We start from the raw sequence: 23,266 nt of genomic DNA on the forward strand, positions 1-23,266 counted from the left end.
TGTGGGCCAGTTGTGGTTCTCAGCCTGACCCACCTCGCAAGGGTGTTGTGAGGCTGAAAAGGCGAGAAAGCGGGGGACTGTGGAAGCCGTCCTGCCTTCTGCATGCGAGGAGCAAAAGCGGGAAACAAGTACAAGGTAACGACCGTCGTGGAGGCAAGTTAGCTACTTTTGGGCCCCGCAGCGGTTCTGTGGGCCGCAGGGGAGGCGGGGCTCTTGAGCCCTCGGGCGCCTGGCAGTCCTCGCTCTGTGTGGCGCTCCTGTCACGTGGCCCTGTGGGCTCCTGGGGCCGGGGCACTGTTGGTCTCCCCGGAGCACACGGCTGCGTGGCAGGCCCTGGCATAAAGCCGGGGAAGAGGGTTGGCTGGGGGGCATCTGCCCCCCCCCCCCCCGTGCCTGGGAGGGAGAGGGAGGGCAGCCCAGCCTCCCTGCAAGCGGCCCTGGGGCAGAGGGTGCCTTCCTGGGGGAAGAGGCTGCCCTTGCTAGGGGCTGGAGCTTTGGCAATTCTGCTTCCTGCCCAGACAGCCCGGGACCCGTGGGACCCACCCAGGGCCAGTGGCTGGGGGAGGCGAGGGGAGGGGAGGGGGGCGAGGGGAGGGAGGCCCTCGCAGATGGACCGGCCCCAGAAGGAACCCGCAGCCTGGCACTTGGAAGGGCTTGCTGGGCACCAATTCTAGGGGTCACCCTTGGTCGGGGATAGCTCAAGGGCACGGGGCAACCGCTGGATGGACTGCAGCTTGTCACTGTGTTGTTGTGTGGCCTGGACCCGGCCGTGTGGACCAGCGGCCCGTGAAGAGAACCCCTGGTTTGCTCTTGGGGTGACCTGCCACCCTGAGCCGAGTGGCTCTGCTCTCTTCGGCTCACTGCCTCTCTGCAGCCCCGGGGGGCTGTCGCAGCTGCTTTGCCCCTTGAGCCAGAGGTGGGGGTGCTGCCAAGCCCCCTTCACTGCCCTTCTGTGTGTGGAAGAGAGATGCTGTTCCAGAACCCGGAGGGGAGCAGCACACCCTGTGCAGCTCAGGGCACCCCGCCCCCCGCCACCTTGCGAGGCCCTTTGCGAAGCCAGCTTTGATTCGGCGCAGCTCCGGAGCGGCTGCGAGGAGACGACATCGAAGGGCCACTGCGAAGTGGCCTTGACTTGGAGCCCCTGGAGGCGCCCAGGAGGCCCCGGAGCAATGCCTTCCCTGCCCCCCACCCCACCGCCCCCTGCCAAGGCCTGCTTTACATCTGAATCCCCGAGGCGGGAGGGTGGGGGGGGCTCGCACTCTTCTTGCTTCCTGGTCCTTTCAGAGGGGCGGTCGGCGGTGCCAGCCAAGTTCCTGTCACTGCAAATGGGTTGCTTTTCTCAGGGGCCTTTTCTTGGCTCTGCCTTCCTGAGCCGGGTGCTGCGTGAGGGGGGCAGAGTGCCCGGCCCGGCCCTGGGACAGCCCCTGCCGCAGCGGCCCTCGCACGGGGGGCGCCAACCCAGTCCCGCAGCACCGGGTGCAGCAAAGCCGCAGGAGGGGCCGGTGATGCTCCGGCGACTGGCAGAGATGCCACCCCCTGGTCTGGCACACGGCCCGCCCCCCCAGCCTCCCCCAGCCATGTCCGGGGGGAGGTGCCGTCACGCTGCCGAGCCCAAACGGGAGCTGCTGCCCTCTGTGGCCAGTCCTGCCCGGGGGCGGGGGGGCGGGTAGGGTGCCCAGAGGGTGGCAGGCAAGGAGGGGGTCGGAGCAGCAGAAACGGGATCGGTTCCTGGTGCTCAGCTAGTCTCAGATGCCAAACCGCACTTTTAATCTGCCTCGGTAAACATTGTGACTTGGGAGGAGTGAGGAGGCAGCTGCGGAGTGTGGAACGGAGGTGGGGGGGGATGAGGAGAGAAGCGCTGGGGACTTTGGTGTGGCGCACTAGATGTGCTGGATGTGTCCCTCCTGGGCAGCCGGCAACGCCATCGATTCCAGGGTCTAAAATTACTTTGCCACACCGTTGACCCCGGGGGGCTGTTCTTTCATCCAACAAGAGGAGCACGGAGTTGGAAAATCCCAGGCGAGTTCTGGAGGCTGCCGCACTCCGGGGATCTCTTGGAAGGCAGCTCGGGGGGGAGGGCGATGTTTGGACATAGGCAGGGGGCAGCTGCCTGGTCACAGAGGCGGGGGGGGGGTGGAGAGGACGGGCTGTTGGCCGGAGGGATGCGGCGGCTGCCTCGATCTTCTCCCTGGGTGTAGCCAAATTCGAGAGTTAATTATTGCAGAGGGTCACGAGGGCATCTCATGGGGTGGCCGGGACACCTCCAGGGAATCCCTCGGCCCGAACGAACGGGACGTGGTGCGAGAGCCGGCCTTGCTCTGGAGCCGGGCTTCGAGGAAGGAGGTGAGTCCTTCAGGTGAGGGTCGCCTTCGCGCTCACTCTTTTAGTGAAGAAAGCCAGCAGTCCCTGGTTTGGCGAGGGAGGCCTGGAGGTGGATCACCAGCTGCACCGAGTGTCCATCGAGCCTCCAAAAACGGTCTCGGGCGCCTGCGTAGCTGGTCCAGGGAGCAGGACAGGGACTGCTTCGGGGCGAGCGAGCGCACTTCCCGGCACCCTGCTGGGATGCTCCCGCCAGAGTGCGCCGTGCGTTCGCCTCCTTATGTGTGCACCAGAGCTTGGCTCAGGAACTATCTGCCTCTGGGCATGTGCAGAGGGCCTTCACTGCACAGCTCCTGTTCATGTCACTGTGCCCCACACACACACACACACACGTCTGCCTGTCTTTCGCTCTGCCCCCGGCCCCTGTGCTGGGCCCCAGAGCCAGGGGGTTTCCTTCCCTGGTCCGTGTGGCGTGCTGGGAGCTTGCCCGTATGCCTCCAGGCCCCCTTCTGGAGAGGCTCCCTGTGGCGGGCACCCGCTCACAGTGGTGCCTGGGGCAGCCAACGGCTGGAGCCTCGGGGGCACCTTGGTGGCGCTGCAGGGCCAGGGGCAGCTCCCTTGGCCTGCCGGGATGAGCGGCACGGGGAGAGGGGCCGGCCGGGCTCTCTGGCACCCCAGGCCCCGCAGCGTGTTGGTCCCCTCCGGCAGGTGCGGGCTGTTTGCTGCCACTCCCCACGCCTGCCTGAGGCGGGCACCCAGTCCACTTCCTGGGAGGGCCGGCCCTCTGGAAAGCCTGGGGGCACTGTGGCTTCTTCTGGGGGGGCTCCTCCGCGGCCCCCCACGCATGCGTGAGCCTGGCGGTGGGTGGTCCATTGCAGCAGCCTGGCAGGGGGCGGAGGTGAGCCGGGCGGGCAGCGTAACGCGAGGGGGGACCGGTGGCTGCAGCGGGGGGGGGGGGGCAGGGAGGCCGGCGGTTGGCCTGGGGGAGGCAGAGCTGGAGATGCGGTGGGGGCAGTCGGGCGAGAGATGTGGCTGCCCTAGCAAGAGCGGCCTCTCCGGATGCAGGCGCCCCCCCGTGCAGCGCCGCCGGCCCAAGGCCACGGGGGCATTTGGGGCAGGAAAGCCCCGGCGTGCCTGGCCATGCAGTGCGCCAGTGGAGCCGGAGCGTCACCCGCTTCCTGGGAGGGCGGGCCCCGGAGGTCCCACACCGGCTGCATTCCTGCCTGCCATCCCGAGACCTGCGGATCGACCGCTTCTCCGACAGCCAGACCGAGCACCAACCGCGTCGCCAAACGCACGCGGAAGGTCCTGGGCCTTGGAGCGGCAGGCGGAAATTCGGCCGGGGTGCCTGCGTGTTAGGAGGGGGCTGGACCTGGCCAGTCGCAGCTCTGAGCGAGGAGCGGGAAGCGCCCGTCCGTCCGCCCGTGTGCTCAGAAGGCGGGTCCCCCGCAGGAGGAAGCGACGGGGAGGGCAAAGTGCAGGGGCGGGCGGGGGGGCAGAGAGCGCGGCTGCGTCAGCGAGTGTGTCAGGAGCCTCAGCCGCTCGGCCCAAGGGCCCCCTGCCCCCGTCCTGCTCCCCTCCCCTCCCCTCCCGCGGGGATCTCGCCCCTCTCCCCCTGCCAGTCCTGGGCGCTGGTGCCACGGCGGTGCGCCCTGCTGTCCTCTGGGGCTGCCACGTCTTCAAAGCAGAGCGGCTGCTGCTAAAGGCAGGGGAGCAGGTCGGCAAAAAGACGGGGCAACTCCCCCCGCCCCAGCTTTCGGGCTCGTGGCCGGGGGCTCGAGCGGTGCCCGCGCTTGCTGCTTTTCCGGCATCTCTGGCCGAGGCCTTGCGCTCGGCGCGCCTCCGCTGGAGGAAACCCCACTGAGGGCAATGGCTGCTACTCCCGTGCAAGCGTGCGCCGGACTGGGGCCGGCCTTGCCCTGAGGTGCCGTCATGTCGGTGCCTCTCGCTGGGCGCGCTTCCCCGGCCGGTGCCGGCGGGAGAGAGCGGGGCGGGCGTGCGCTTTCGCGTACTGCGGGGGGCCACCGGCTCTCCGTGGCTGGAGGCAGGATGCTGGGCCGTGTCCAGGTGAGGCTGGGAAGGCCCCTCCCCCAAAGTAGGCGATGCTGAGCCAGCGGGGCGCAGGCGGGCCGCGATCCACCAGGCGGCGCCGCTCGGAGGGGAGACTCCGGGAAGGCTCGCTCGGCGGCGCCGGCGCCGGCGCGGCACCGGAGTGGCTGCTGCCCCAAGGGCATTTCCCCTCACCTGCCGGCCTTATCTCTGTTTGCACAGCACGGGAGAGGTGGCACCGGCAGTGCCAGCTTTTGCTGACGGGGCCCTTTGCATGCCAGCTTTTGCTGACGGGGCCCTTTCCTGGCTGAATGGGCCCTGGAGAGGATTCTCCCACACACGCCCCTTGGGAGGGAGTGCGGGCCGCCTGCGGGCCACGGTGCAAAGGAGCGGGAGAGCCGGGCAAACCGAGGGCCGGGCACGAGGGGCACAGCACCCTCCTGCCCACGTTCCCCAGCTGCTGGTGCCCACAGGCCCCCTGGCTCTGGGCCATGAGGACTAGTAGCAGCGATAGCCTTCGCAGTCTTCCATGAAGTTGCCCACTCTCCTTGTAAGGCCATGTAAGCCGGTGGCCATTGCGACATCCTTTATTGTTCCAGCCAGATAAGTGGTCGGCCACTGAGTCCTCTGATTTGCCACTGGGCCACGGACACCCGGCAAGGGGGCATTGCATGATCGGCCTGCTGAGAGGCTGGGTGAAGCAGGGCCCCCATAAAAATGTGCGTGTGCCCAGGGCCTTCCTGAGGCCATCTGACGGAAGGCCCGGTCACTCTCGGGGACCATCCTCCCAGCAACGAACTCTGCACATTCTCTGAAACCCAACACTCTTCCCAAGTAGGTGACACGGAACTGGCTAAACTAGGTTGACCAGTTCCGTGTGTGTGTGTCCACAACCTCCTCTTGCAATTCCCTCTTCAACGTTCGGCGTGTGCCTGCTTGGGGAATTTAAGTGCCTGCTTCTCTCTGGGCCCACAAGACGGAGCCCGTGGCCACCCAACTTGCATTTTCAGGATTCTGACGGGACTGTGGACCTGTGTGTGCTTGGGGTTTGGGCAAGGGAATACCAATCCCCTTCTGATCTTTCCTGGGTTTGGGCTGAAAGGAGAGCGCCCGGACTGGGGGTTGTCAGAGGGTCCACCCTTGCTGGCGGCAGCGTGGCAGGAACCCTGTCTGGGGGAGCAGAGGTCAGAGAGGAAAGCGATTCCTGCCCTCCCAGCATCGCAGTGCCAGGGCTGAAGGACGCTGGATGGTCACTTGACCTCCCCACGGAAAAGGCCCCTTTGCTTTGCTCCCGCTCCCACTCAGCCCCTCACCAAAGGCGCCCTTCGGCAAAAGCAGGGCCCAGCCACGCGTCACCACGTGCCTTTCGATGCTGCGAGAAAGGGGAACGTGGGTGGTTGGCGCACGAGGCGTGCGGGAGATGCACACCGGCTGCAGAAAGACGGGCTGGGCATTCCTCTCCTCTTGCTCAGTATTATTAATTTTATTATTCCATTTCCTTTCTACCCCACCCACTAGCCAGAATAACTCTCTGGACGGCTTACAGAATATAATAGCAACAACATCTACAATAAAACAATATTTAATTAGGTATATATGCTAATTTAAAGTGAACTGTGATAAACACAGGACAGCGCAAGGACGCGAAGGGGTCCTTCAGTGAAGCATAGAGACAGCGCCAGCCAGAAGGGGCCTCCTGGGCCACTGAAGCCCCCAAGCGGGGATTCCGGGCAGACAGGGGAGCCTTTCTCGCACGGCGCGTCTTTGGACCTCTAGCCAAAAGGTACGGTGCGCCACAGCGGGAACGGGAGCCATCCAGCTGGGGAGAGACGCGGGCAAGCCAAGAGGTGAGCCCCTCGGGTCTGTGCTTTATCGTAAAAATAGACCTGAGGGGCACGTGGGCGGCGAGTGACCGCCCGCCTGGGAGTGGCAGCTGTTTGGTTCCGTCATGGAGGAGAGGGGAGGCGGGGAGCCTCTGGGGAGGCAGCGCTGCGCAGAGCCGGAGGGCGCATGGGGAGGTGGGAAAGCCGAGGGGGGGAGCCCGGCACCGGGCACGACCAAGCTCGCAACTTCAGTGGCCGCCAGATCGACGTGGGACAAATCTAATCAGTTGAGGGAAAGGCTGGCAATGCAAACAAAAGCTGGGCCAGAGGCAGGCCAGGGAGTTGTCTGAGGAGGAGGCCAGAGACGGAAGAGCTGCGGCAGGAACAGCAGCACAGAGTCCTTCTTAGGACGGGTCTGGATGCTCGGAGTGCTTAAGGGAGGGTGCCTGCCTGAAGGCCTCGGAAGGAGAAGAGGAGAGACAGATATTCTTAGCAAAAGGTGGGGAACCCACGTGCCGCTCAGGCCGCGTGCTGGAAACGCCGCGAGGGGGTGACCAGGCACGGCTCCCGGCCTGGCAGCCCTGGCTGCCCACAGTTAATACATCTCAGAGGTCCTAACGCAGCCTGCCCTTCAGATGGGCTGGACTGCACCTCCCAGCAGCCACAGCCGGCATGGCTGGCTGTGGCCTAATGCAGCAGGTGGCACCAGGTTGGTCTGAGCCCGCTGGACAGGAGGTGGGAACTGCATGGCCACAGCAATGGAGACCAGCAGGCCCACCGAGGCCTCCCCTGCCCTGCCCTGCCGGCCTGCTGCTGCTTTTTTTCTCAGGAAGAAACAGGCTTTGGAGCCAAGTTGCTGGGGAAGAACTTGGGCACGGTGGTGGTGGGCAGTGTCCTCCTTGGGGGGGGGGGTCTTCCTCTCCTCCTCTCCAAACTGGGGTGCTGCTAAGCAAAATCCCTGTATGACGGCCCACCAAGCTCACCTCTCTAGGAGGTGAGAAGCAAAACTCTGCCTCTGAACCCGGGCTGGGAGTGAGCACAGGGATGGCTCCGGTAGGTGGAATGGTTGGGCCTTCGTCAGGGCCCCCAAACCTGCAGAGTGCTCACTTTTGCACTTTGCCGAATAGCCAGGGAGATGCAGCCGAGGGGTGTCTCAGCCTGCACGTCTGGCTTCCTCCAGGTCAGGGCCAGCCTTGCATTGTCCCCAGAATTTCCAGAGAGTTCTGTCCCGGAGTGTTCTGTCCCAAGACAAAGGGACCACTCCGTCCGCCACATCCAGGCTCTGCCGCTGCTCCAGCTGGGGATGGGCCTGCTAACCACCAACGCAGGGTGAAGGTGGTGCTGGGCGCCACCTGAGCATGGAACAGCAGGTGAGGGGGGCTCGGGAAGGCTCGGCCCAAAATTCCAGGATGTCCCCCGGCTGCAGCTGATGGGTGGCTTGTGCTCCATGCCCAGCTCTAACCTCGGCCTTTGTCAGCACGCAGACGGGGGCTCTTCTCCCCCGACTGGCAAATCCACAGCAGCGCTTGTGCTCCAGGAAAGTGGGCGAGCAGCATCCTTCCATGCGCTCTGGATGGCGCCATGCAGGTGTTTGCGCCCTGAGGCCGCTGCGATTTCTCCCGGCTCGCAGCATGAAGCTTTCTCCGGACAGGGACAGGTGCGTGCGACATGCAAGGAGCACCGCCGCACACGCTCCGTCTGTGGGACCTGAGCCGTGCCTGTTCTCAAAGGGCTGGCGTCCCACACGCGGCCACACGGGTCAGCCAGTTGGGGGGCTGATGATGGAGATCCGTGGTCAGCTGTGCTGCTGCTCACACGAAGTCGGGCAAGCTCCCCTGGTGCCCCCCCTAAGCCTCTGGAAGGAGCCCAGCCAGGGCGGAGGAAGGGGGCCTTGTGGGTGGGGGGCTCTGGAGCGGGCTGGTCCTTTGCACCCAGGCCCTGGTCAGGGGCACCCAGGCCTCCCTCCAGCTCTCCTCGCGCTCCTCGCTGTCTGACTCCACTCGTGGTTCCTGCTGTGTCCAGCGATGCTGGGAGAGCCTGCCCTGGCGGGGGACGCCCCCCCATGCATCAGTGCGGCAGGTGGTCCACCCCGTGGCTCCTCCTGCCAGTCCTGGAGGGGGTCTGAGTCACCCCAGCTCTGCCTCCTTTTTCCCGGGGGGCTCGAGGGGTGGCTCCATGTGGCCATTTCTTCAGCCACCCCCGCCTCTCGCGCCCGTCTTTCCTGGGTCCGCGAGACGTGCCCAGGGGACGAGGACCCGCGCCTTCTCACTTGCGTGGGACCGATGGTCTGGCCGCGCTCACACAACGCAGCAACACGTGCTTCAGGCGAAGTGTGGGTTGCCAAGGAGCCACGTGTGGTTGTGCCGGGTGCACAGCGATGCTCTCCGTGGCTTGTTAACTTCGACAGCCCACAAGGGGAGCCCACGCTTCGTTGCTGGGTCTGGAACGGTGGGTTGTTCGTGGCTGCTGTGGCTCGGTTCACACAACCAGACAACTCACTCCGTGGCCAGTCGGGAGCCCGGCGTGTCCCTGCGTGGGCCAGTCCCCGCTGCTTTACTTCCGCTGTGCTTGGGCGTTTTGCTGCCTGCCTCCCAAGGGACCCGCGTGCCTCATCGAAGCCTGGAGAGAAATCTGGGTGGATCCCAGGTGTTCTGTCTTCAGAAATGGCGGAGAGGAGTAGCCATGATGTGCGTGCTTGTTTGGGGTGGGACTGGGCAGGCTGATGGGAGTTGTGGTCCAATGCATTTGGAGGACACTAGGTTGGGGGAATCTTGCTTAATCCACTTGCACTGGCGATCCTTTCCTGATTCAGGAGTCAGGGTGGTCTAGTGGTTAGAGTTGGGCTGGGATTCATGACCTGCGCTCTAATCCACACTCTGCCGTGAAGTGCGCTGGGTGGTTTTGGGCCAGCCATCGACTCTCAGCCTGGCCTACCTCACAAGGTTGTTGTAAAGACAAAATGGAGAGGAGGGACATTCAAGCTGCCTTGGGTCCCTCACAAGAGGATATTGATGTGGCAATTAATAATCGCAGCACCTTCATGCTCGGACCAGGCAGACACTGAGACTGTCCTTCTCTTCCCACCCCGTTCCCCCCCTAAGATGTGGCGCAGCTTTCCTCAGCCTGGTGCTCTCGAGGTGGGTTGGGCATCACCTGCCAGCATACCTGGCCATGGGCTATGCTGGTTGAGGCTGATGGGAGCGGTAGTCCGCAACCGGCGCGTCTGGCACGGTGGGTGGAGCGCTCCATTGCACTCGTGTGCCCCTTCCCCTCCGGAAGAAGCATCGCCGGCCACGGGTCCGGCCCTCTCCTCGGGGGCGGGCGGTGTCCGTGGGTCCCCTGCGGGGCCTGGCTGTGCACACGCGCCGCGCGTGTGGACGCGCCGGCGGGGGCGCAGCGAGACGCGGGCTCGGCGAGGGGCGCTCGCCCCGGGCAGAGGCGCCACGGACGCGCGGGAGCGGCTTGCGGGGCGGAGACCTCGCTGGGAGACGCGGTCCCGCGCCTGCCGCGCTCGGAGCCTGCGCCCCGGGGGGGGGGGGGGGTCCGCTGCGGCAGGCGCCGTCCTCCGCTGAGCCGGGCCGGGGGAGCCGAGCGCGGCGCGGGTCGCGGCGCGCCTGGGAAGGCTGGACGGCAGCGGCCTCCGGACCGGGACCGCGCTTCGCGGCCCACCGAGCTCGGTCAGGAGGGGCGAGTGGCGCCGGCCCGCGGCGCCCGTGCGCTGCCCCGGGGCGCGCGCTCCGACCTGGGCGGCCGTCTCCGCACCGCGCCGGTGCCTCGGCGCCGGTCCCGCCTCGCAGCGCGCCCCCCGCCCGGCTCGGGCCTGGCTCCGACGCCAAGCGGGGCACGGGCTCTGCACCCACCCCTTTCCCGCTCCTGGCCCGCCTGGGCAGCCCCCCCGGGGCCGCTGAAAGGCTCTGCGGGGGACCGGAAGGGGGGCGCTGCCTCGCGGCTTTGTCCCCCGAGGCGCGGCGTGGCGACAGCCGCTCTCCACAATGTGGCTCTGTCCTCCAGCCGAGTCCCCTCCCTCCTGCCCTGCACTGGGGGGGCTGCCCTCCCCCCGCCCGCCGGCCGCGCAGCAGCCAGCCTCGCCGTTCCTGCCTGGCGGCCGGGTAGGGCCCTTCTCCGGGGCAGGAGGGCAGCCAGCGCAGGCCGGGCTCGCGGGGGCGGGGGCGCGGGCGGCCGGGCCGGCCTGTCTCCCCTTCCCTGCAGGCCACCCGCACTCCGCTCGGCGGCCGGGAACCGGCAGCGCTCTGCCACCTGCGCGGCTCCGCGCCCAGCCCAGCCCAGCCCAGCCCTGCCCTTCCGACCGCCCGCTCCCCGCAGGACTTTACCCGCGAGCGGAGGCGGCCGGCCGGCGTCCCATGCAGGCGGGACTCCTGCGCGGGCTCGCCCGGGCTGTCCTGCGGTGCGGCCGCCGCGGGGCTGCGGGAGCGGGGGGGCCGTGCCGGCGGCTCAGCCCTGCCGCCCTCTCGCTTTGCAGGGCCCCGCAGCAGCGGCAGCAGCAGGCGGACCGGCGCGGGATGGCGGAGAACGGGCTGGCGCGGCGGGGCAGGGCGCTCACCCTGGCCTCCATGAACCCCTCCGTCAAGAGGGTGGAGTACGCGGTGCGGGGGCCCATCGTCGCCCGGGCCGTGCAGCTGGAGAAGGAGCTCCGGCAGGTGAGAGCGCGCGCGCGCCCGCCCGTCCCCGGGGCCCCGGGCCGGCGGGCGGCTCCCCTTGGCTCGGGCGGCCCCGCGCGCGACCCGCTTCGTTGCCGCGCTCCGGCCTGGGCTTGCGCCGAGCTGTCCCCGGGGCTGCTCGAGAGGAGGCTTGCGAGGCAAGGACGGCTCCAGTCCCACCTCTCGCCAAGGTCCCGAAAGCAACAGGTGGTTTTTGTTTTGTTTTTTTGATTAATATTCCTGCCCTCCTCCGTCTGGGCTTGGGGTGCTGAGCTGCACTCGTGCCTGCGAATCCGAGCCCCGGGTGGGTCGAGGCGCCCGTTTTGCAAGGGTCGGGGGCTCCTTTTGTGACGGGGATCCCTCTGGGCTGCCCCTCCCCTCCTGCCAGGGCTTGGCGTCTCTTCTGACCCGGTGGCAAACGTGGCAGGCACGGGCTGGAGGCGGCAGCGGCAGCGTGGCCGAGGCTGCAGGGGGGTGGCGCCCCGCAGGGGGGAAGAGAGGAGGAAGAGGTGGGCTTGACCGCCAAGACCTGCTGCGTGGCCGGCCCGCCTTTCACTCCCCGTGGCGGCCTGTGGGAGACGCAGCCTGCCCCTGAGCCCGGGGCGGTTGTCGAGCGGCAGCAGGCGGGTGCGGGGGGGGGGGCTTGGCGACAGAGAGAGGGCAGCAGGCTGATGCCGGCGAAAGTGCCCGGGCCAAGCCGGGTGCTGGCACGCAAGTGGCTCCTTTCCGTGCGGGAGTCCCTCTTGGTGGAAGCGGCCACAGCCTCCTGCGAGGGAGCGGGTGCTCTCCGGGATGCAGCTTCTATCTCTCCCAGCCCCTCATTCCGCCACACGGCCAGGGGGCACCGGGTTGCAGAAGTAGGCCGAAAGGTTACGCTCTGACTATCAGGATGAAAAGAAGCGGGTGGAACGGGCGTCAGGGTCTGGGCACAGAAGAGCTGAAGGGAGGGTGGTCCTCTTAGCTTTTGCAGAGCAAAGCGGTGGGGGTGCGAAGCTCTTGACCCCACAGGGAGGCGGTTCCCCCTGGGGCTTCGGCCTGGGACCCTCCGCAGTGTGGAAGGGGACTCCCCCCCCCCGTGCCCACGGCTGTCTCGGCCGTGCTGTGCCGGGAAAGCCACATGGCGAGATCTGCGTGGCTCTGCAAGGAAGGGGGTCCCTCTTGGGGCTGGGGGCCGTCCTGGCCCCGCTCCGAGTCCACTGGTCCTGCGCTCAGCACGCGCTCATCAAAACCCACAAGCCATTCAGAGGCGCCCCACGGCTTCCTGAGGCTTTGGGTGCAGGTGGCCATTCTGATGGGGGTGGGGGGATCTCAGACCGTGCTGAGATGGGGGGCGGCCCATGCTGCACAGGTTGTCACAGAGAGCGATCGATCACAGCGGCCCCCTTCATGGAGCTCTCTCCTGCAGTGGGTCTCCCTAGGAGTTCACAGTACAGAGACAGGCACGGGGAAGGGGAAGGGGAAGGGGAAGGGGAAGGGGAAGGGTGCAGCCACAGCAGGGAAGGCGAGCGTCACTTTTGCAGCCCAGGAAAAAGGGCCAGACAGAGCGTGGGGCATTTTAGCCGTGCATGAGGGATTTACGGAAACGGCCCCCAAGTGCCCTGATCCCATGCGAGGGGCAGCCTTGATGGGTGTGCGGCGGGCTTCCCTGGCCTCCCGCACGAGCCACGCCACGCTTCCGGGGCTGTTGGTGCCCGGGAGCCCTTGCGAGGCAGGGGGCCGTCCTGGCCATGCCGCTGCCTCGGGCCTCTCTGCTTCGCCCACCCCGCCTCCCTCACGAGGCTGGATCAGAGCTCCAGGATGGTGGGAGCGAGGCCACCCCGGGCTGGCACGGCCCCGTGCAGCGGGTGTGTTCCAAGGTTCGCTGGAGCTGTTGCTCTCCCACGTCCCCCCGGCCAGGCAGCTTTGGCCGCCCGCCCACCCGCCCGCCACCCCCGTGGGGACCTCTCCTCGCTTCCCCTCGGTGCACTGCAGCCCCACTGGTCGGCCGTCCCGCTGCCATGGCAACCCGTGCGGTGCGGATGCCGAGCCCGGCATTGTGCTCTTGGCTCAGGACCCCGTGGGGGGCACCAGAGGAGAAGGCGGAGAAGACCCGAAAGGGCCTCCTCGCCCCACAGCAGCCCCCTTCCTCCTGGCACCTCTGGACACGCTGCACCGCAACACCCAGCAAAGCTGGCTGGGGATTCTGGGTGCTGTGGTCCAGTCATCAGGGGGGCGCCAGACAAGAGGAGGCTGTTCTTAGGCTGCCACCAGGCCATTTGGCAGGCCTCCAGAGTTGATGAATGACACTCCAGGCAGACGTTCAACAGGCAGGGCAAGCTGCACCTGTTGAATTTCTGCTTGCTGTACAACCATGAAGGCGCAAAAGCCCCCAGGAGAAAGAGGATCTGCGGCGGGGCATGACCCTGCTCTTCTGTGCCTCCTCGGGCAGGGAAAGGCCCGCGAGGGCCCCCAGCCGCAGAAACAACCGGCCCAGGATGGCCGGGCGGCTTCCACACCTGCCGCCTGCCGGGGGGCTGGGAGCAGGGTGGGGTGGAGTGGGGTGGCAGGGAGAGACCTGCACGGGAGTGGGGAGGCCTGCTGGGCTGTGGGGCTGACGGCGGCCAGGTGCGGGGTGGGCTCTCACAGGGCTGTTCTGAGGATCGGGGTGGGGGGAGCCCAGGCTCCGGGGAGGAAGGGGGTGGGCCCGATGCAGGGGAGCCTGCCTGCCCCCTGGCCAGGGGCGGGACCTGGTCGGGGAAGGTGGCCCTAGGCATGCAGGCCCCCTGGCTGTAGTTGAGGGTCACAGGAAGCGGGGCTGGCATTAGCCCGCCTGCCCCACCGCAGTCTCGCCTCCCTGGCTGGGGCAGGAGCAGCTCTCCTGGCACTGGGCTGTGGGGGGCGCTGCCGCTTCGCACTGCCCCTCGGGGGCTTCCTCACCTCCCCCTCCCCCCTCCCCTCCCCCCTCCCTTGCAGGGGGTGAAGAAGCCGTTCACAGAGGTGATCAGAGCGAACATTGGAGATGCCCAAGCGATGGGGCAGAGGTCCATCACCTTCTTCCGGCAGGTAGGTGGGGTTCTTGCCTGCCCCACGGCTGCTACAGGGCCTGGGCTGGCTGCTGGATGCTGGGGGCGGCCCCCGGTGTGGCCAGCGGCTGCCAGCTCAGGGGCTGTGCTCCAGGGTCGGGGAAAGTGCGCTTGGTGGGGGGGGGTGTCTCACCAGACTGACGTGGGGCTGGGCACGTGGGCCCCGGAGAGCCAAACTGAGCTCCCTCTGGCAGGTCACAGCCCTCTGCATGTACCCCGCCCTCTTGAATGACCCCAAATTTCCCGAGGATGCCAAGCGGAAAGCTCAGCGGTTGCTGGCAGCGTGTGGCGGGCAGAGCGCGGGTGAGTCCCCCCTTCTTCCTCTGAGTGGCCCCCAGTCAGTCCCTCATCCCCCCCCCCCAAAACCCTTCTCCAGCCTGCAGGGCTGAGCCCAGCACTCCCGCCTCCCCCAGACCAGCCGCCTTCCCTCGGTGGGGGATGAGACGCTGTCAGGCTGAGATACCTCCCCCCCGGCAGGCCATTGCCTCACCCCTCCTGGACCAGGCCTGTGGAGCAGGCATCGGGGGGGCTGCCAGCTTTTCCGTGTGTGAGCCCAGGCAGTGTGGGGGGGTGCTGGGGCTCCATCGCGGGCAGCATCATGGCCTGGGCATGCATGCCTTGCCTGCAGGGGGGCCCCCTTTCAACACTAGGACCCCTGGGATCGCCCCAGGATGGGGCAGGCAGAAGAAAGGGGATTTCAGGCAAGGTTAAAAGGGGATCAGGGATGCTGCTGGAGGACGTGGCTCTCCCTGGCTAGCAGTCCCGGTGGCCCCAGGCTAGCCCCACGCCCAGAGCCAGTGCACCTGCGGACCCCTGCCACTGGGGAGCTGGCCGGGAGGGGCTGTCGGACGCTTGCCCTGCCTGCGGGTTCCCACCGAACATTTGGCGGGCCACTGGCTGGGCCGGTGTGGCCTCCTCTTGCGACGCATGCAGGGCTGGTGGCACACACCACGGCATCGTCCCCGCTGCGTCCCCGAGCCCTCCCTGGCGGCCAAGCCCCTCTTGGGCAACCCCCTCCTCTTCCCCAGGCGCGTACACCGCCAGCCCCGGCATCGAGCTCATCCGCCAGGACGTGGCCAGCTTCATCGAGCGTCGGGACGGGGGGATTCCGTCCCGGCCAGAGAACATCTTCCTTTCCACGGGCGCCAGCGATGCCATTGTGGTACGTGGAGGGAGGGGCACTGGGGCCATGTTGGGGTGGGGCGGGGGGCCTGCTGGAGGGGAGCAGCTGCCTGGGCTGCCCTCAGCTTCCGTCTCCGTGAGCAAAAGCAGGGCTCAGTTGAGTGGGGACCCTGGACTGGATGCATTTGGGATTTTACAAACGCCAAATCGGTCAAGGCAGCAGGGCAGCTCCCACGGCAAATCTGGCACGAAGCTTTTAAGGGCAAGGCTAAACGATAAGATCGAAAGACGCAGAGCAGCGGTGAACGTCACCAGCGAATTCCCGGCGGACCCGGGAAGGTGCTGCCAGCGAAGGTCGTGCGTGCTCGGCCCCCAGGCAGGGGCCAGGCTGGGGGCCACCCCGGCGAGGGGCTCAGCATGGGGATCCCTCCGCTGCCGCTCGGCGGAGCGTTGGGGTGCACGTGGGACGGGGCCTGCCGGGCCCCTCCTGAGCCGCTGCCTCTGAGAACGCCTCGCCACCCCGGGGATGAGCGGAGGAGCACGCGGTGGGGAGCGGAGCTTGCCGGCCGGCTATTTGCCGAGGGACGGTCGAGAGGCCCCGGGCCAGGACGCCAGGCTGCGCGTCACGTGCTCCCAGGCCTGCCCGGGCTCAGCGCGGCGTGACCTCCCCTGACCGTGTCCTGGGACAGCTGCCTCCAGCCTGAGTGGCCACCGACTGGCCGGGGCGCTTGGGCAGCTTCACAAAGGCCCTTTGTGGCGGCTGTGGCGCGGCACATTGCTTGGCCAGGGGGCTGGTGCATGCGGGGGGCGGGGGGGTTGGCTGGCACACAAGGAGAGCAGGCAGCCCCAGGCTCTGCCGCACTTGCCGGAAAGGCCAGGCAGTCCTCTGGGTCACTGCCAGAGCTCCCAGGACTGGGGAGGATGCCAGAGTCTGCCAGCATAATGGGGGGGGACCCCATTGGCGCTGTGAGGTGCCTCTTTGCATTGAAAGACCCCTGAGCCGGTCCCTCTCGCGGGAAGCCCTGCCCTGCGGCTTCGGGGCTTCCTGCCACTTGGTGCAGCGGGGCAGCTTCGCGCAGGAGGTTAATTCTGCTGCTCTCTCTCGCCACGGGGACCATCCCTGCTGTGGACTAAACTAGACGCGCTGCTGAAAGCGTGGGAAGGCGCCCTGCGCTTCTCTCCAGAGCTCTGTTCGTGTGGGACGGAAGCCCGAGGAACCGGGCCAGGCAAATTTCCCCCGGCGTGTGGCCAGGAGCAAGCAGAACAACACTTCCCCTCCTGCCACGCCGCTGAGCCTGAAGCTGCCGCTCGGCTTTCCTGGCTGCGTTTCCCCAGCCGGAGCGCGCGTGCAGAGGGCACGTGGCCGGGGCGGGTTCCGGGGTGGAAGGGCCAGGAGTCTGGCAAGGCTGCCGCCTTGACCCCTCGCTCTGCCCCCAGACCATCCTGAAACTGCTGGTCTCCGGGGAGGGGCCCACGCGCACCGGCGTCCTGATCCCCATCCCCCAGTACCCCCTGTACTCGGCGGCACTGGCAGAGCTGAACGCCGTGCAAATCGACTACTACCTGGACGAGCAGCAGTGCTGGGCCCTGGACGTGGCGGAGCTGCGGAGGGCCCTGCGCGAAGCCCGCCAGCACTGCTGCCCCCGCGCCCTCTGCATCATCAACCCGGGCAACCCCACCGGTAGGTGTGCACGGAGGCGAGCCCCCCCGGGGCAGCCCTGGCGGGGGCGCCACAGACTCCCAGGGCCCTGGAGGCCGGCGGGCAAGGCCTTTGCCCCCTGGGAGAAGGGCCCCGGGGAGAGGACCCCCCCTTTGTCAGCAGCCTGTCCTCGCCGGCTCCGCCCGTGCCCTTCCTTGGGTGGCTGGCTGGACTCGGGGAGAGCTGAGGGGGGTCGCTGGGCACTGTGCCCCAAGCGTCCCACGGCGCTGGGCCAGGGGAGCGGGTCCCGGGGCTGGGAAAGGCCGAGGCAGCCCAGAGAGGGCTCCCTGGGACCGCGGCCGAGATCCGGGGCGGCTCTCCGGCCAGGACACCTGCTGCCTCCCAGCGTCAGAAAGAGCTGTGTTCTCAGCAGACCCGTGGCCCAGGCAGCGGGGCTCTGACCTCCTCCCCAGGGGCCAGGCCCCGTCAGTAGCGCTGGGGCCACCTTGCCTGAGGGCCGCGGAGGTGGGAGCGTGCGAGTTGGCTCTGTGCGGCCATCGTTTGGCCTGCTGGAAGCGTTCCCTGGGCTGGAAGCAAGTCGGGGCCGGCCGGTCCGGGTAGCCGCCTCAGCTAGCCAGTGCCGAGCCTCGGAGCGGCCGCTTGCTCACCCGGCGCCCGCTTGCCTCGCTCTCCCCAGGCCAGGTCCAAAGCCGCCAGTGCATCGAGGACGTCATCCGCTTCGCATGGGAAGAGAACCTGTTCCCCCTGGCTGACGAGGTGAAGCGTTCCCCCCCCCCCGCCATGATTTCACACTGGGCCAGGGCCGGGGGTCTCCCTGCTGAGACGTCGGGGGCTCCTCATCCTCCCAGGGAGCCGTCAGCACATCTGCGGAGTGCCTGCTCGCACTGATGCCCCCTGGATGCCTCCTGGGGCTCTGGAGAACGTTTGGACTACACCTCCATCAGCCCCAGCAGTGGCCAGGCAGGATGGCGGCTGTGCTCCTGAGACCAGGGGGCTCCCACCTGGGCAAGGCTTGTGTGGGGCAGCTCCCTGGGTGCCTGGTCCGCCACTCCCAGCAGCCACGGCCGGCACACGCAGCACTGGCGGAAGGGGCCTGTGCCTGCCAGGGAGGGCGGGACCTGCAGCCCCGACTCTGGGGGGGCCTCGGGGGGGGTCTGCCCGCGACCCATCGCTGCGGTCCTCCCGCCCCAGGTGTACCAGGAGAACGTCTACGCAAAGGGCTCCCAGTTCCACTCGTTCAAGAAGGTGCTCTTCGAGATGGGCCCCAAGTACTCCGAGACGGTGGAGCTGGCCAGCTTCCACTCCATCTCCAAGGGCTTCGTGGGCGAGTGAGTCGCGCGGCCCCTCGCCCTGGGCAGGGCTGTGGGGTGGAGCGGGGGAGGCGGCCTGCCTCCAGGCCCCTGCCCGTGACCCGGGCGCAGGCCGTGCTGGGAGTCTGGGGGTATTTTTAGCCCTCTCGCCGCGGCTATCGTGTTTCCAAGTGTTGACCGGGCCTGCACGGTCACGTCCCCGTCCCGATCTCGCCAGGTGCGGTTTCCGGGGTGGGTACATGGAGGTGATCAACTTGGATGCTGAGGTCCAGCAGCAGCTGAGCAAGCTGGTCTCGGTGCGCCTGTGCCCGCCGGTGGCCGGCCAGATCCTCCTCGACGTGGTCGTGAATCGCCCCCAGCCCGGGGACCCTTCCTACCAGCAGTTCAACCAGGTTCGCAAACCGGGTGGGGGGGCGTGGGGGGGCTTTGCACCAGGGGAGCCAGGCTGTGCGTCTCGCTGCCTGGCCGGCGCTGCCCTTCTGCGAGGCCGAGTGGGGGCAGCTCGCGGGCGCCCTTGCAGCCTCAAGGCGTAGGCAGGGCCTCGGAGGCCGCCCAGGCCCCCCCCTTCTCCGGCAGCCGCAGAGCTGCCCTCCCTGCAGCCTGGGCAGAGAGGCGTCCAGAGCAGGAGGGCGCACCCGGTCCGAGGCCGTTGGCTCTGCGGGGGAACGGCCCCCGTTGGGTTGGGGGCTCCTCCCAGTGCTGAGCCCGCCCCTTTCCCTGCGCCCCCCCCCCCCCGGCGGCAGCCCTGCCCCGGGGCCCAGAGGAGCCGGCCTGCCCCACCGGCCTGGAGGCGGGCCCCTGCTGGGACCCCCGTGGCTTGTGAGGCCGGGACCGTGCGCAGGGCCACGTTCGAACGCAGCGCACGGATTCAGCTTCTGGGCCTTTGCTTGGGATGGAAATTTTAAAGAGCATCTTGTGCCCTTTTGAATGAGAAAAGGGTATAAGCAAAGCAGTGTTGGAGTGGCTGGATCGTGGCCGAGTTCTTCTCGTGAGGAAGTGGGGCAGGGCTGCCACGTGGGACGGACACCTGGCAGAAGGCCGGGTGCTCCGCCCTGGCCTGTGAGCGTCCCAGGAGCACCTGGCAGGTGACCTGCGGGTTCCTCTGTCCACGTTCAGCGCCACCCACAACTCGACCCACACTCAAGTGCTGCTGGGGGCGGGAAGCCCCTGCTCCTGCGGGGGGGGCATGGTTTCCAGCCCGGTCCCGCCGACATGCACGTGGGGCCGCCAGGTGTGTGCTGCTGCCCCCTGGTGACGCGCACGTGGAGGCGGAAGGCAGAGAGGACGGGCCCAGCCTCTGGCAGGCCGCCTGGAAGCCTGTGCTGAGCCCGGGTCTCATCCCGCAGGAGAAGCAGGCGGTGCTGAGTGACCTGGCCACGAAGGCCCAGCTGACGGAGCAGACCTTCAACCAAGCCCCCGGGATCCACTGCAACCCGGTGCAGGGCGCCATGTACGCCTTCCCCCAGATCCACCTGCCGCCGCGCGCCGTGCAGGAAGCCCAGGTAAGGTGCCCCCGCCCAGCCAGCCCGCGGCTCTTCCCTCGAGAGCCCCCTCCCGCTCCGGGGGGGCAGGGCCCGTGCGTCGGCCCCGGGCCCCGTCCTCGGCATTTTCGGTGAAAGGGGTCTCCTCTCACACGGCCAAGGAGGGTGCCTGGGGGTCAGAGCAGGCAGCACAGCGAGAGGTGGCCCAAAGGACTGGCTAGGAGCAGGGCTTGCTTTGCCTGGTGGGCAAAATCCATGGAGTGGTCCCCCCGTGCCCCCCCAAGCCACAGAAAGTGGAGCTGAGCCTGATGTGCCGGGGGCTCTCCTGGTATCAGCTGATCACACGCAATGCGCGCATCACTCCCAAAAGTTTAAATAGCAAAGAAAGCTGCACACCTGGATGACACCCACACCTTAAAGAGCAAATCATGGCTTGACTCTTTGGGTCGCACGTTGCACAATCAACCCGTCCACGACTGAGGATGCAGATGCCCCCAACTTCCCCAAATGGCGAGAAGTCCTGGGGGCTGGAAAGCCCCTCTCCCTTTGCCCCCAGGGCCCGGCTGGAGGGCGGGAACGGCCGCTGGTTCCAGGACCGCTGGCCAGCCACGTCCTTCGCAGAAAGCCTGGCTCACATACTTGCTCTCTGGCCATCACGGGGCTGGAAGCAGCTGCTCCAGCGCCTTGACACCCCCCTCAGCAGGTGCGTTCACACAGCGACTCCGCCCCACACACGCGGGTGCCCCTTCTCTTCTGCCATCCTCTCCCTCCCAGGCGCCCCTTTGCTCCGCAGGATTTTTCCTGGGGTCCTCCGCTCATCATCCAGCTCCGCTTTCCCATGGTTCCTTTCATCTTACTCTGGATGCGGAAAATCCGCTAAGTGGGAAAGGACCGGACGGCCGCGTCCTGCCAGAAGCACCCGGGCAGGGCTGGCCCAGACAGGCTCCCGTGGGGCCCGAGCCGAGCGCGGCCATCCTGCCCCGAGCTGGAGCCGCTGCGGGTTGTGGCGCACGGGAGCCACGGCCAGTTCCTGTCCGCCAGCAGCCCCCAGACCGCTGAGCGCCCCCGCCCTGACCCGGCCCCCATTTCTGCAGGCGCAAGGGCAGGCTCCAGACATGTTCTTCTGCCTGAAGCTGCTGGAGGAGACGGGCATCTGCGTCGTCCCGGGCAGCGGCTTTGGCCAGAAGGAAGGCACGTTTCACTTCAGGTAAAGGCCTGCTAGCCCCGCAGCGGAGCGGGGCCCCACTCCGAGCGATGGCTGCCACCAGCGGTCCCGACGGAGATCCCCAGGAAGCCGGCTGGGGGCACTGGTCCCGGACCCCTGGGGGCCATGGAGAGCCCTGGAGGAGGACGACTCTCAGGCCTTGTGGCTGCCATAGGCAGCAGCCACCCCCACCCCGGGACTGCCCCCTGATGTGCGGGATCACAAGTCCCAGCATCCCCCAGCCAGCAAAGCTGGGAGGGCCCCAGGCTGAGGGAGGCAGATGGCCAGGATGCTGCTGCGGATTGGCTTGGCCAAGGGGGGGAGGTGCAGAAAGCCCGGAAGCCGGGGCTGAGTGCTGTGGCACTGAGGCTGCGGAGGGGGGAACGGGGTTGGGGGGGCAGCCCTGACACCAGCCTCCCTGACAGTGAGCGGCATCACCCCTCCCCGGGGAAGGGGGGCTGGCCCCAGGCGAGGGTCACACCTCTTGGAGCACCTGCCTGCCGGGCCTCTGAGGGCTGCTTTTGCGCTACTTGGGACCGGGTCCCGGGAGTGGCTGCAGCCAGGGGAAGGGGCATCGCCTTGGGCAGCTGGGGGGGGGGGGCTGGGTGCCCTCTGCATGCACTTGGAGCCCTGCCCCGGGGCTGCTCACCCCACCTCCCCTTTCTCCTCCCCCCTCCAGAATGACCATCCTGCCGCCCCTGGAGAAGCTGCAGCTCATGCTGCGGAAACTGAGCCAGTTCCACGCCCGGTTCCTGCAGGAGTACTCCTAGCTCTCAGGCGGTGGCCGGGGATGAGAGGAAGGCCGGGCTTCTGCGAGGGGGGCCCATGGCCTCGCCATCACCTGTCTTCGCGCCCCCCCACCCAGCGACCTGCAGACTCTGGGAGGCTCCCCCCACCCACCACCGCCATCTTCCGACCGTTCAGGCGTGGCTTGCAGGCGGGCACCCCCAGGCCTGCCTTATTCCCCCAGACGCTGGGCCAGGAATGGGGGCAGCGCAGTGCTCCCCACCCCTCCCCTCCCACGCCCAGGAGGCCACCCCCATGGGCAAGGCCCACAGAGCCAAGCCCAGGCAGAGAGGGCGCCTCCGGGGTGGGGGACCGGGCCTGGGCGCCCACGGCGGCCTCACCTTTTCCATTGTGCCACGGCCAGTACTGCCAGCAGTGCCTTGTACCCCACACCTCCAGTGGGGAGAGAAGTGCCTTCGCGGCTGCTCAGGCCCCTGGACCTCGTGGCCAGGCGTGGGGCTGACACGGTGCTTCGCCTGCGGCCTTTCAGTGCCTGGGCTGTGGGCTGCAGAGGGTCAATAAAGGCCTCTTGGTGACTGCATCAGGCAGGGCTCCTTTCTCTGCCCCCCCCCCCCCCCCCGACGCTGTGCCCGTGCTGAAAGAAAGGGGGTGGCTGGAGCAATGGGCCGGGGGGACCCCATCTCGCAACTGGTGGAGGAGGCTCAGCCCCAGGCTCCTCTTCGGGGACAAGCAGCTGACCCTGGGAGGGAGGGGGACAACGAGGCCTGGGGATGGGGAGGATGCTGGGCCGGGAGCTCCCAGAGCCCCTCCACACAGGGTCCCAGAGAGCAAGGGAGGGCCAGAGCCCGGCGGGACGCCGCCCCTCTGCTCCGGCCAGGGAGGGCACACGCAGAGTGGGAAGGGGGGCAACGCCAGCGACGCCCGGCTCCCTCCGCGATGGGGAGTGCAATGGAGGACTTAGGGGGCTCTTATGCCGCCCGCCAGGGGCCCTGCCCCTGCGTGCTGTGGAAATGTCCCGCCAGCTGCCAGTCGGGGAGGGGCTTCCCATTTGCGGTTCCTCCCCAGCAGCCCCTCCACTGGCCCATGCAGCGGGGCTGCCGAAACACCGCAAAGCTGCGAGGGGGCGTCAGTGGAAGGCGCGGCCGGATTGGGGCGCGGCCGCCGAAACGGCCCGCAGGCGCCGCGCTGAGGCGAGGGAGCCGCTGGAGTCCTGGGGAAGCCAGCGCGAAGAGGGCAGCAGCCGCGGAGCTGGTCGCATCCGCAACAGCGGCTGCGCCGGGAGGAGCGGCGGGCGGCAGCCCGAGAGGGCGTGGGGAGCGGGGAGCCGGAGAAGCGAGCGCCCGGAGCCGGCGCTTTCTGCCCCCGCGTCCTCTCCTCTCCTCTCCCTTCTCCCGCTGCTGCCGCGGCCGGTTCCGCCCGGCGCGGGTCCTGCATCTCCGTGGCGAGGCGAGGCGAGGGAGCTGTCCAGGGGTCCCGGCGCCGAGTGCGGAAGGCGGCCGCGGAGTCGCAGGGGAGCTGTCCAGCGGGCAGGCGCCCGCCCGCCGAGCCTCCGCTACGGGGCCGCCTGCCGGGGGGCGAGGGCCGCTCTGCGCGCTCGCTTCCCCGCCGGGCTGCGGCTCTGGGACCGGGGCGCTGCGGCGGGGCTCTGGCGCAGGGCCGGCGCCTGCCCGGGGAAGGGGTGGCGGCGCGTCTCTCGGGCGCGGCCAGTGCGGGGCTGGCTGGGAAGGGCGGCGAGCACAGCCACCCGTCCGGAGGACGGCAAGCTCAGGGGAGCCGAGCAGGGGCCATTAGTCCCGGTGGTCTGAAGCCGCCTGCCCTGCAGTGCCCGTCG

The 23,266-nt window shown here is 68.2% G+C and overlaps 1 protein-coding gene across 6 annotated transcripts; it reads left to right on the forward strand.

Moving 5' to 3' along the window:
* On the forward strand, positions 1–21,490 carry GPT (glutamic--pyruvic transaminase). 6 transcript variants are annotated; one of them, XM_044453315.1, is made up of 12 exons: positions 1–135; positions 10,672–10,849; positions 13,802–13,891; positions 14,106–14,214; positions 14,940–15,073; positions 16,471–16,714; positions 17,370–17,449; positions 17,885–18,021; positions 18,221–18,395; positions 19,350–19,505; positions 20,579–20,691; positions 21,368–21,490. In XM_044453315.1, the coding sequence occupies exons 2-12, from the start codon at positions 10,712–10,714 to the stop codon at positions 21,456–21,458; spliced, it is 1,467 nt and encodes a 488-aa protein (XP_044309250.1). In that variant the 5' UTR covers positions 1–135; positions 10,672–10,711; the 3' UTR covers positions 21,459–21,490. The 6 variants fall into 6 exon arrangements, with proteins under 6 accessions (XP_044309250.1, XP_044309253.1, XP_044309252.1 ...); XM_044453317.1 differs by lacking the exon at positions 1–135 and adding an exon at positions 2,269–2,343 and having other exon boundaries at positions 21,368–21,471; XM_044453316.1 differs by lacking the exon at positions 1–135 and adding an exon at positions 2,315–2,356 and having other exon boundaries at positions 21,368–21,471.
* The last annotated feature ends 1,776 nt before the right edge of the window (positions 21,491–23,266 follow it).

The sequence above is a fragment of the Varanus komodoensis genome, unplaced genomic scaffold (genome assembly GCF_004798865.1).
Source record: "Varanus komodoensis strain SLA01 unplaced genomic scaffold, ASM479886v1 scaffold78, whole genome shotgun sequence".
Classification (NCBI taxonomy): domain Eukaryota; kingdom Metazoa; phylum Chordata; class Lepidosauria; order Squamata; family Varanidae; genus Varanus; species Varanus komodoensis.

Bases quoted from the DNA above. Each gene is read 5' to 3' on its own strand.
- GPT (XM_044453315.1), top strand. From the start codon at position 10,712: ATGGCGGAGAACGGGCTGGCGCGGCGGGGCAGGGCGCTCACCCTGGCC. The intron at 16,715-17,369 runs GTAGGTGTGCAC...CGCTCTCCCCAG, and splicing joins CAACCCGGGCAACCCCACCG to GCCAGGTCCAAAGCCGCCAG. The intron at 20,692-21,367 runs GTAAAGGCCTGC...TCCCCCCTCCAG, and splicing joins GAAGGCACGTTTCACTTCAG to AATGACCATCCTGCCGCCCC.